We start from the raw sequence: 13,500 nt of genomic DNA on the forward strand, positions 1-13,500 counted from the left end.
CAAAGCAAGTTTAAATGGCCAATCAAATCAAATCTTGAAAAGGTCCTTCTAAATGCCACCAAAAACCTTACCTTGCTTGCAGTGCAGAGATCGCTCCGGCGGGGGGGGGCAGCGGCTTCGGTTTGCTTTACACAATGAAAATGTGTTGTGTTTTTTTTTTTTAATATAATGCTCGAGGTTGTCGGAGTTCCAACGAACACGGGCATTTTTTTTAAAAAAATCAAATTTTCACACAATGCTCCTTGTCCGTCGGAAACCTCCGTCAGAATTTGACCCCAAATGTATTAGTGTAATTTAATGTTTTTGAGTCATATTTTAGTTAATTTTAATTTTAACCAAATGACTAATCGCCGAAAACTGAAGGAAGACAATTATTTTTGCGGGTTCTCTGGTTCAAGAACTCACCGTATTATAGAAGGATTCAAAAGTTCTTCCATGCACCGAAAACACGTTTGTGTATGGATGATCTCGCTGACAAACACTTAGCGGATTCTTTTTACGAAGCCATTCCAAATTGTCTGAAAAGATAGATATACATGGAAATGGACGTCAAAGACTGGAAATTGATCTTTCGATTCAATCTTCACCATACTATTTAGTAGCACCATCATAAATGAACTATTTATTAGTAGATTATGAAAAACCATAAGTTCATTTAGTACATCAAACGGATGTTGAGAAACCCTATGAATTTCAAGAAAGTCACCCATTTTACTTTCGCTAGAAAATAATTTCTTAACGAAGCCATGTTCTGCTTAGAAATACAGCCAAAGCACAAGCTTTAATGACCACACTCCATGGAAGTCCAAATTTACCCTTTCTGAACAGTCCTTTCAAGAAGGGCCACAAATTAATCACCACCCAAGCGCTGCAAAAATATTCTACAAATAGCTTGTCCTTAACTTCACATTGCCCGCCCACAATTTGCAAAGTGCTCTGAATTAAAGCTACTAAGTTTATCAATACTTCTGTAGTTGGTGGAATGAACAAAGGAGAAGAATTAAAGGTAAAATCGCCCTCATTACCCCCTTCATTCTCACAACCTTTTGGTGTTACAACAAAAACTGTTTCATATAATCCTATTAACTTCATGACAACATCAAATAATGCAAACAACTGTGAAGATAATCTCGATATCAACCCCATCCTCTGATTATTCCACCATTCTCTTACAGAACAACCACACATAAGATATTCAGAAAGATCATTTCCATACATTGAAATGAATAAACCAGCTGCAACCATAAATGCGGGGTCTTTAACCTGCAGGAACAATAATTTACATCCATTACGTCAGGGAAAGAAACTAACTATAATGTTCACAAATAACCAAAGTAGTTCAATGAGACAGCACTAGAATAGAAGAAACTTAATTTCATCTGAGCACACTAATCAACTGTTGAATGATCCATTGCAGCTTACCTTGGGAAGGAATGATTTGCCACTAAACAGACTGAAGGCAGGCAATAGTACATAACCCATTGCTGCCATTGAGGTGATTGGCATCATGGTGAAATAAACATAAAGCATCCTCTGGCGAAGTGTCAGTTGGCTATTCTTACCCAGGAAAGGGCACAATCTACTTATCAATATTTCAAGCGTTCCCGTGGCCCATCTCTTGTACTGCACAAGACTATCTGGACCGTTCCCTGGTGCACATCCCATGAAACCAGGCTTCTCAGGGGCGTAATATATTGAATGCCAACCTAAGCTGTGAATTTTCAACCCTGTCATGAGATCCTCAACAGAGGATCCATACATCCATCCCATCTGTAATGTGTCGCAAATTCACAATATACAGAGTTATTTCATTTTTCTAGCTTGATCGAGTGGGTGTTATAATCACAAGGAGTATAAGGTGGTATAACTATATATAAAGGGGTAATTTATAATTTATGTGAGGATCATTCTCCAAATAGCAAGCAGGGCTTACCTCTTTTCCCCAAGCAGTGTGAGTTTCATAGCAACAACTAGCAATCCTCAAGGCCTCCTCTATAGCCAGCGAAGGATATGACTTATTTTGGAACCCATTGTCTCTCATAATGGCCTCAGCAGATGATACAAGAGCAGAAGATACTCCAAACGCACTTCTTATAGCTTCATCTTGAAACTCTGCAAGAAACAAATGAACAAACATTTTTTTAGAATGAATAATTTCCGAATTTAGTTTTCCTTGAGTCCAAATGATGAAATAATTTTTTACAAAGTTATCAAGGAGCTTTAACAAAAGGTTAAAATCACCATTTCATGCAATTGAAAAATCATTTGCTTTTATTGGACACTGCTTGATTGTTTCCTTACCTTTTTCCATGATACTAAGACATTTATCTTTACTGTAGGGTTGATCCGCAGTTGATGTTCGCGGTGGAACTCCATATAACCCTTTTCTTCTATGGAAGCAGCATGTTCTCCATACACAGGACCTTGGATTCCATTCATACCTTTGAAAAGGATCTACATATATTTCAAAGAAACCCTGATCCCTTGTTAGGTAACTATAGTGCTATAGAGCAATTTTCCTAACTAGACAGATTACAATATTTAAATCCACTTACATTGAACACAGATTTTAACTGATTTCCAAATGGGTCATCCTCAAGGGTTCCATAAAACAACTGCGGAAATTGAATAGAACCACAGTCTCTTTCAGAAGGACAGTCCAAATAAAAGCACATGGCATGCTGTATAACTTTTGGGTTGCAGACATGCGTATCACAATCCAAATTAAGAATGAAAGGAGCGTTGGTCATCAGTCCCGAAATCCTTGCCTGAAAATTCACCACCACTAACATTATATAATGACAATTAATTCAAAATGCATGCAAGAAAAATAAGAAGTCCATGTGAAACAGACTTTTCAATCAATATTAATAATGTTTGTTGGGGGCTTTCTGAAAGGATCTGAATCTTTTTATAAAATATGAGCGAAAAGATCAAGATTTATAAATAAAGTGGGATAATAGTGACAAACAAAGACATAAAAGACCTAAACAATACTGTGCCAAGACTTCAACAATTTTCAGACTCGTGGACTTAAGAATTATCACCCTTAACCCAGATATGAGACTGAAAAACGTAATTTAGAAGACCTTTCTTCCCTGTTATACTTACAGAAAAAGATAAAAATCTAAAAAGATATCCTACTGAAAAACAAAATATAAGCGAAATGGAATCAGTACCATAACATTCATTGCTCCAGCTTTATAATGATGATTGAACATAGGTCTTTTTTCTCTTGCAACGTAGATTAAGTGTGGCAGAACCAAATCATCATTTCCTTGGCTTACTTTGTTTTCATGAATAACCTGTGCATTTAGAATTCAATTTGTATTGAATATACGACTCCTCATCAGAAATCAAGGAAATTTTAAACAAGAATAAATAGTAATCCAATAGTTTCCTTTGTTGTGCTTTCAATAATTTGTTATCACCTTCACTATACTTGAATGGTTTTTAACGTCTGATCTTTTGTACACAAAATCATTAACGTCATTCTCAGAAACAGATTTCAATGTAACATGTCCTCTCTCCAATGCATCAGCAATCCTTCTCTTCAGACGTTCATATTCATCCTGCAAAAAAAAAAATATAAGTATTAGAATAAGCTGCTTATATAAATCTAGTAACATGAAATCATAAAACAAGACAGTCAAACGGAGATTTATTTGAAAATTAACACCCATACAAATGATCTTCAAAGTAATTATACTTTTAGTAGGTTTACATCAAATTTTACCTAAAAGATCTGAAAAAAAGAGTCCTATACTTCAATCTTAGGTCTGGTGAAAATTGAATAGCTATTATAATACCTTCATGACCTGCCATTGTTCGAGAAATTTTGGATCTGATGACTTGGGTGTTTTGGAGAAATACATTATTGGAATCCTTAACTCAATATTGAAATTCCTGCAGAAAGGCACCCATTTTTTGGCAAATTCCAAGGTTTCTACAAGAGAGTAGAAAGTAATAGGAGAACCGCCATCATCTGATACATAACATGCAATTTTTTCTACTGGATAATCCAATGCAAGCACTGAAAGGACAGTATTGGCCGTTATTATAGCAGGCTCCTTATAAGGGTCGGTTGTAGTGATAATTATATCCACAGGAGGAAGCTCAGAAGCGGATTCTCCACCATACCTGCAACACAAATATTAATAAAACTTCAAAACTAATTCATAAACTTCCATTTTAAACTGATACAAATTTTATAATACTGATATTATACATGGGTTGTTATTCTATTTTGTTCACCTGCGTTCAAGCCTCTCTGGGTATGCTTTATATTCAACCGACAGCCATATCGAGTTCTGATAAAGAAGAAATTGCAAAGAAAACCAAAGCTCACAGGAAAAAGCAATGATCCATATTACTCCACAGCATTCATCCAGAGAATAAAACAAACGATAAGTCAAGAAACTCAGCAAAAGCAGAAGGTGAAGGCATGCCCAAGCTCTATAAACATATGAGTTATGAATGTACTTCTCATACAAAGGATTACTATTACTCGAACTTGGTGTTTTCTTCATTCTAAGTCAATGAGATTACTAAGCACTGTCCAAATTATTTGAGAGAATAGAATAGTTCTATTTATGTGCGTACTGTCTTTGGAATTGTGACTTTTGTAGAGGGAAAATCTCATTGACTTCTAGTTGTGAAGATCATGCTTTGAATTATTAGTTGTGACCCAATAGGTTCATAGATTTCTTGACGTGAAGCTCATACTTGTAGTGAAACTTATCTGCATAAATTATGAAACTATGTTTCTTGGCATTAAGGTTACTCCCAACAACATCTTGGTTGCAAAATATTTCTAGAAGTACAGGAAAGGGCAATTCTGACGCTTCTTATAAAGGACAATTTTGATGCTTCTTGAAAAGACAGAGATGCTATTTCAGTGGAGGAGATTGAGAGCTAAGACATCACGGAACTTTAAATCATTTGTTGTTCATTTCATCCTGTTGTTTTATGCTCTTGGAGGTGCCCTGATTTATGTTGTAACCTTCTAGAACAATACAAAAATGCTGATTCGTATGCTTTGGTAAGCGATGGAACAATACAAGAAAGGATAACAAAGTGTATCCAAATCTAAGTGAATAATAGAGCATATATAAGAAAGGCAAAGAGGTGTAAACAAATATAAATGAACTAGAGAGCGTATATAAGAAAGGGTAAATCTAAATGTAAATATAAATAGATTATATATAGAGAGAGAATGATAAATTAATTGAATAGGTAAAAATAGAGAAACAAATAAAATGGTTTAATGTATATTAGATTATTTAGAATTTATTCGTTAAGATTTTACATTAGATTAAAAGGTGTTTGTTTTTTAATATTGATTAAATTTTATTTTAAAAGAAAAATTAATTTATAACATCATTATATTCAAGACAAATAGTCATGGAAGTTAGGTGATTAATAAATCATCAATTTGGTAGATGAGTTTTTATTGTCCATTATGGAGAAAGCTCTAACAATTGTGATAATGTCTTTTGTTCAAACTAGTGGAGCTATATTGGCTTGAAAAGAAGTAATATATATTGTTAAACAAGGTTTTAATTAACACCTAATTTTAATAGGTAAATAAATAATTAGATATTATGGTGGAGGGGATAATTTGGAGATAAAATTTTGATTTATAAAGGGATGTAGTATGCTTAAGTCTTAGGACCATATATGAGGTAAATGGAAAAAAAATCTTCCTCCCAATGTTAATTAAGAAGATCTTATAGATTAGATTAATTTTTCAAATTTGCAATGGTATGAATAAAATTTATCTACCTTTAAAAAACTATCTATTAGCTAATAGTATCTATATTAGTATTTATAAAATAGTGTTATGCATCTTCACAAAAAACAAGTGGATGGAAAAAGTCACACCCCTATAGTCCAAATGGAGCATCAAATTGAACCAAGATAACACACTAATACATTTGGACTAGATTTTCGACTGAGGTTTTCGACGGAGAAGGTATATTGTGGCCAAATTTGATTTTTTTTGAAAAAATGCCCGCATTCGTCGTAATTCCGATGGAAATTACCCATTTGGTTTCGACGAAGAAGGCATTAGCAATGAGAATTTTCTTTTTTTCAAAAAAGTGCTCAAGTTCATCGTAATTCTGACGACAACGACAATTACAAAATAAAAAAAGAGGCAGGGAATTCATTTTTGAATTGCAATCCCGCGTAGGTGTCCATGGCGACTTCAACCCCCAAGAACATCAAACCCGCATCGAAGGCAATCCCACGTAGGAGCTAGATTCAAATTGCCCTAGTTTTTAATTTCATGTTGCAAAAAATATACTTGTGGTGCTTAATTGTCCTAGTTTAATCTCGTAAAACCATAGAACTGTGATTGAGGAGTGAGCATTCAATTTTGTATCAGAAATCCCTTCCTCCCATATACACACATGTTGATTGTTCACATGAGATCACATCTCTTTGCGGCATCGTATCAAACAATTCATGAGCCTTGTCCATGTTTCCACATTTTGCATTCATGTCAAGCAGGGCATTTGCAAGTACAACACCTAACAAAATTCCTCTATCCGTTATGCTTTGATGGATGTCCATACCCTATTCCAAAGCTCCCATTTTTGCACAAGCAGGGAGGATGCTGGCAAAGGTTGTGGAATTTGGCTTTATACCTTCCAACTTCATTTGCTTGAAAGTGTCTAAAGCCTTTTCGACAAATCCATTTTGTGCATATCCAGCAATCATTGCAGTCCATGAGACAACATTTCTTTAAGGTATTCTATCAAACAGTTGACATGCCTTGTCTATGCTTCCACATTTTGCATACATGTCTACCAGGGCAGTTACAACTACAACATCTGACAAAATTTCTCTATCCTTTATGCTTCAATGAATGTCCATACCCTATTCCAAATCTCCCATTTTGGCACCGACAGTTAGGATAGTAGCAATGGTCATAGAATTTGGCTTTACACCTACCGATTGCATTTGCTTGAAAGTTTCTAAAGCCTTCTCAATAAATCCATTTTGTGCAGTTGCAACTACATCTGACAAAATTCCTCTATCTTTTATGCTTTGATGGATGTCCATACCCTGTTCCAAAGCTCCCATTTTGGCACAGGCTGGGAGTAGGCTAGCAAACGTAACTAAAGAAATGCAATGATCAGCTCCAAAGACATAAAACCACTACTAACAAAACTAAGAGTCTAAAATATGATAGGGAATAGTGTGAGCTGTCCTAAAATAAAATATTTTATTTTCAATTTCAACTAAAACATAATTACTCAGCCATTTAATGTTATTAATAAGTGTTTAATTTATGAAAGAGATAAATGGTTGGCCACAAGTACATGAGTTACTAAATGCACACAAATAAGTGAATTTGATATTCAAAACTATCTACAATGAATTCAATTCTTGTCCATTAGTCATTTATGTTTGCAATAAGTATCTTTGTTTTTCTTAATCTTTATTCATAGTTATGTGTATATTTCATATTCTATAATTAGGATATCAATTGCTATGGCTAAACACTAGCATGATGTTTGTGTTGTGGTATAGATGCGTGGAAACATAATTATGGGATTGTTATATTATAGAGATCATAAATCTAGATATCGAAATATTAGTTCTATCTCTTCTTGGATTGAGTCTAAAGTTGACATACAATCATAAAGCCATTATTAGCAGATCTATCCATTTCTAGTAAAGACAATTAAGAAAGTCATTTTGATATTGAGAGTTTCTTATCTGTTTACCTATTGATCATTATTAAGCCATAATATTTAGGTCTATTTATTTCTCTTGCAAAACCTCTGTAAATGTCCTAGATTGTCCCTACTACTCACTCTTCAATTCGGAAAAATGGAGTTCTAAAGATTTGTTGCACAAGATAGTGTTGAACGTATCAACAAGGCTAGCATGGAAGGCATGTTCAAGCTTCCACTTGTACAACTTACAACAAATGATTTGTTGATAGAAGAAATTCTTGAAATAGGGATACAATCGAAAGACAAGTAAGTACATACAAACCTCCTCAGTTGAAAGTAAAATCTGTGTATAAAAAGAGTACATTGAATCCCAATCCATAAACACAATAGAGATACCGATGGAGACTTAATTGGATGTAGCATGTCGCACCAAAGTTGTTAGAGTATGCTAAGCTAGTACATAATGTTTCATAAAGCCACATTAGTATTTTACCCAGATCATTATCTACCAAAACTAACTATAGTAATCCTTTTGAGGATTCATTTCATGGTGCTAGATCTTCATTTAGTTCCACTTCTTGTTGGAGAAAAGAACAGTTATTTCTTGAGGTAGATGAATATCCCATCAACAAAGGACAAGACCCTTTCTAGAATATAACAAATTCTACTCCAACAAAAGATCATGGGGGTTTCACTAGAGATATTGAATAAGAGATAGACTTCTACTGCTGCATTAAAAGCTTTGGCATGTTCTTCATTTATTGATGTTGTATGTGAGAAAAGCGAGTTGATAGAACTCAATATGTGGAAAATGAAGCTCAAAGAGGCTTTGCTCACACACCCACAGGACTTCTTGGTGCGAGCTATGGAGTCATGAAGTATGGCTCAACTTCCCAAGGTTGGTTCCATGGTTCTCTATCTCACAAGGTCCCTCAAACCAATTTCTCTGCTCTCAGATCACTGAGCAAAGTGGTTTAGGGATGACAAATGCAAGAACGAGGGATGCTTTGGTTGATTTTAAGATGAAATGCATCCTAAGCTATGCATGATCCTATAAATGCAATAAACTAGTTTATAAGATGACAAGATTAGTAACAAGACTATCCTAGCATGATATAATAGTCTATGATTAAGTTGAATGATAAAGAAAATATGCTAATTCCTATTTAAAAGAGAGGCTAAATGATGAGCATAAATGAGATATTAAAATTTGCATGGATTTGAGTATAAGTGTGATGCTAAAGACTTGGATGATGAAAATGGAGGAATGAGAGCTCTATTTATAGCAAAAATAGGGCAATGGATGGTCAGGATTGAAATATTTAATCAAGGGTTGAGTTTGAAAGTTGGGAATCCATGTTTGTAATTGTCACCAATGAAATGGTGACAAATGTCAACATAAGACTGGGTTGAGAAGAGAGGTAGGAAGCATTAAATGCTTGAGAAGACCTCATGGTTATCTTAGGGGGTAAGGGTTATGGTTAAGTTAGGATTACCCATTGGATAAAGGTTTTACCCAAAGGATAAACTCTTGTGCAAAAGATTAAGGATAACCATGGTCAAAGCAATAAATGCTTGATGAGACCCTTGGGTTACATGGAGGTTGAGTTTAGGGAAATTCTTTAATCATGCTAGAGGGTTGAGTTAACCATTATTGGTTTGGGAGACTTTCAAAGTTAAGTGGTTGAAGCCTTTAAGGGTTTTCAAAGACTTTGGGGGTTTGAGAAGTGACTTCCCTTTGTTTAGGGATGTGACAAAGTTTAGAAAATGGGTTAGGTTAATTTAGAAGTGATTAGAAGAGTCTAGAAGGGGTTAGGAATAGGGTTTAGGAAGCAAGTGGGAGATGTAGAATTTTGCAAGTGGATGAAGGGATAATAGGATTTAATTGAATAAAATGAATTTAATTCAATTTGGTTGCAATTTGGGGAAATCAAATAAATTAGATTTATTCAATTTAGGGTAAACTATTTAATTAAATTTGAATTTAATTAAAAGTGGATAGAAGGGATTTAATTGAATAAAATGATTTATTCATTAAATGTCAAAAGAGGCCTAGTGAATTTAATTTAAATAAATTGAGTAATTTACTTAATTTAAATAGAGGAATGTGGGTGATTTAATTAAATAGAGAAATGAACATAAAATATTCATTTAGGAATATGGTCATTTTTATACGTCTACATTTTGCCCCTCTTTGAAGTGACGTGTGTGCACATGTTAATTCAAAGAAAATGATGTGTTATCGTGATTTATGATTGAATAAAAATTTTATGTTGTTTTTAGATATGTCATGCCCCAGTTTTGATAATTGATGTTGATAATGCCCCTTCGGGAGATGAATCAAAAATTTGGAAAAATTTGATGTGATTTGATAATTGTGTTTGCTTTGCAAAATTTTGGCTATGTGGAATGCTTGAATTGATTCATCTCCCAATAATTGATGTGTGCTAGGGTATGGGGAAGACCATGAGTGAATTACATGCTCAATTCCCTAACCCTAATTTTATTTCACCCTATAAAAGGGTAAAAGTGCATTATTTTGTCTCATTTGTGCTTGTTGACTTTAGAGAAAGAGACTTTTGGAGAGAAGACAAAATGCCTATTCCATATTCTACGCATCGATTTGAGCGCGTTTGGAGGTATCGAAGGCCTGCTGCGTATGGACCACCGGTAAGTCAACCTTTTTTACCCCTTTTTGATTTTTGATTTTGTCGTTTTGGGTACTTTTTTGGAATTTTGCATGCGGGTTTAACATTTTAGCACATCTAGGTTGTCACTCAGCGCATACGAAAAATTTCATAGCGCATAAGGTTGTTGATTTAGGTTGTGTCGGAAAAACGTAGGGTAGCGCATAGGTTTGCTAGGTTAGCGCATAGGTTTGCTAGGTTAGCGCATAAATGCACATTAGCACATTAGGGACACAGGGTAGCGCAAAAAGTAAAATAGGTAGTGCATCAAGTAAACCTAACACATTGGGTAGATAGGGAGTCACATGGGTAGGAGCAAGCAGCACGTAGGTTAGACCTAGTGCATAGGGTTAGATAGGTAGTCCAGCCGCAGGATAGGTTAGCGCATAAGATAGGTTTAGCGCTTAGGGTAGCTTAGATAGCGTATTGGAAGAAATAGGTAGCACATAGAGTTAATCTAGCGCATGGGGTAGATAGGATAGCACATGGAGAAAACAGGTTAGCGCATCCAGTCAATCTATTGCGTAGCCAAATTTAGTTAGCGCATGCTATCAGTTTTGCGAGATCAGATGATTTGTGAGTGAGGAAAATTGATAGGATAAGGTCAGTTTTGCTGGGATAGGTGTAAAATGTTTCATATCTATGTTTGATGTCATGGTTTTGATTGTTTGTCCAATATACACTAATACATTTGGGGTCAAATTCCGAGGGAGGTTTCCGACGAACAAGGAGCATTGTGTGAAAATTTGATTTTTTTAATAAAAAATGCCCATGTTCGTCAGAATTTCGACGACATCGAGCATTTTATTAAAAAAAAAAAACACAACGCATTTTCATTTTGAAAGCAATTCAAAGCAAGCGGCGACCATCTTGCCTCCCTACCCCCCCCCCGCTGGAGTGATCTCTGCACAAGCAAGGTAAGGGCAACTAATTTTTTTCTGCAATCATATTGAGACTGGTTTTTTTTTGCGAATTAATCCATTTTGCAAATTAATCACATGCCATGTGTATGCTACCCCATTTTGCGATTTTTGTTATTGGAGCATTTGCAACTAATTTCTGACAAAAAACCCCCTTTGATTATGCTTTGATGGATGTCCATACCTTGTTCCAAAGCTCCTATTTTGGCACACGCAGGGAGGATGCTGGCAAATGTTGCAGAGAAAACTTATTAACAAAATACAATAGTTATGGATCATGAAACCCTTGACCCAATAGACACTACACATGCAAAGCTTGAAATGAGTTAATAAAATGTTTTTGAACCAAATGCTTAACAATATTTAGACACGACAGTAATGAGGATTTTTACAAAAACAACCCTTAATCATACAATAAATATACATACCAGTTTGTATATTTATCAAACATGGGCTACCAGTTACATAGTTGAAAATATAACAATCAATGGGAAACAGGGTAACAAACTTCTACTTTTCAAACCTTGAAACAAAATGAGAATAATGAAAAGATACACATAAATATCCATTGTAATTGAAACCAATGCCTTTCATTCACTATTCAATGAGTCATCAACTTCCTTACCAAACTATCATGGAATGTCCAGATTTCTTCCTCATCCAAGAAGCAAGAACCCTAACTATCGTGTGTGTCATAGCCAGAGCTCGAGATATTGTAAATGAATTTCGATGGGATGATAAAAAAAAGGTTAAGTATAATATATTCCCATTTTCTAGTGACATAAAGTGACCCATTCTTTTAATGCCTTTAGAAAGTGTTTCAAGCCCAAAGTCTTTTAGACACTATATTCAATGCTATTAGAAAAATACTAGGCAACAATTCTCTTAGCCAATGATCAAAACCATATAACATATGCTCACATATTCAAATAGTATCACCAAATTTGATATTCTATGCAATATAAACATAGACTGGAGTAAACATATGAATGATGAGTCTTACTAATAAGACCCTTTTCCAAGTACATATTAAATTTTATCTTTGTCAGCCTATATCATATGGTAATGTATCCTTTTTCAAACCATGTAACTGTATTTGCATATGATCACTATATTTTTCTATAGCAACCAAAGTCAATGAAGATACATGCTAAGAGATGATTGTTCATGTTGGAATAATGATATATTTGTCATTAGTGAATACACTTAGTGAAAACACTTATTCGATTTTGAATGGTTACCGAGCTCACCGATTAAACAGTTCAAACCGAGCAGTAAGACTGTCACCGAGCATATGAAACAAACAGCAGTTACCGAGAAGTCAGTTCTCACCGAGTCACCAGTGGTTACCGAGTGACACTATATCTACCGAGTCACCACAGCTACCGAGTTCCAAGCTACACTTCGGGACTAGTATGGACCAAGCTTCTACTCTTACCGAGAGCATGATGATGCCGAGTACTGTAGTGGACGCCGTGTATCAGAAGATCACCGAGCCAGCTTGAGGAACCGAGTATCTACCGACTCAGTAATATTTTGTTCACCTATGTAAGGCCGACTTAAGAATGAGTTTATGTTATTAATTTGTATGAGGCCGACTTTATGAAATGTAAATGTAATTATGGACGGTATATATATGTGATGTATTATACCATCTGTAGTAAGTATGAAAAATGTAAGATGTATGGATATGCGAAATTAGAAAGAGCAGAGCAGAAACTGCATTAAGGCAGCAGACCAGAACATTTTCGCAGAGTCAGAAAAGGAGCAGAATCGACATATCTATCTCAGAAGGAGATCAATACTCAAAGGATCTTATCAGCAATAAAGTTGTAAGTCAAGATCTACTGTTTCATCCTAACAGTTGAATCAGTTTGTAAATCCTTTTACCGGGTAGACTTAACAGTCTTTTGTAAATCTCTTAACCGAGTGCATACTTCATTGTATGTTTGTAAATCCTCTAACAAGGTGGACCTAGCAGTCCAAATTTTCTTCTAACAGGGCAGATCATCAGAAGTGATCATTGTAAGCCTTAACCGGCCAACTTTTACTGCAGTACCAAAGTTTTGTGGGTACCATCCCCACCCCAGTTTTACTTTCTATTTGGAAGGTTTCTGGGTCACCAAATCTTTGTGTTATGTGTTGTGAATGATTATATTTTCATGCATGCAGTAGATTAAATGAATGAATGGTTTAATATATGCA

The 13,500-nt window shown here is 35.0% G+C and overlaps 1 protein-coding gene across 1 annotated transcript; it reads right to left on the bottom strand.

Moving 5' to 3' along the window:
- Window positions 1-735: 735 nt before the first annotated feature.
- On the bottom strand, window positions 736-4,529 carry LOC131040173 (probable cellulose synthase A catalytic subunit 8 [UDP-forming]). Its single transcript, XM_059220323.1, has 9 exons — window positions 4,255-4,529; window positions 3,810-4,140; window positions 3,432-3,572; window positions 3,180-3,305; window positions 2,556-2,768; window positions 2,382-2,454; window positions 1,934-2,112; window positions 1,423-1,770; window positions 736-1,263 (listed from the first exon to the last, which is right to left on the bottom strand). The coding sequence occupies exons 1-9, from the start codon at window positions 4,527-4,529 to the stop codon at window positions 736-738; spliced, it is 2,214 nt and encodes a 737-aa protein (XP_059076306.1).
- Window positions 4,530-13,500: the final 8,971 nt, after the last annotated feature.

Source organism: Cryptomeria japonica, chromosome 5 (assembly GCF_030272615.1).
Source record: "Cryptomeria japonica chromosome 5, Sugi_1.0, whole genome shotgun sequence".
NCBI lineage: Eukaryota > Viridiplantae > Streptophyta > Pinopsida > Cupressales > Cupressaceae > Cryptomeria > Cryptomeria japonica.

Excerpts from the sequence above, each read along its gene's own strand:
- LOC131040173 (XM_059220323.1), bottom strand. The coding sequence starts at position 4,529 with ATGAAGAAAACACCAAGTTCGAGTAATAGTAATCCTTTGTATGAGAAG. Across the intron at positions 3,306-3,431 it reads ACCATTCAAGTATAGTGAAG|GTTATTCATGAAAACAAAGT; the intron begins GTGATAACAAAT and ends CTAAATGCACAG. Across the intron at positions 2,769-3,179 it reads CTGGAGCAATGAATGTTATG|GCAAGGATTTCGGGACTGAT; the intron begins GTACTGATTCCA and ends GTGAATTTTCAG.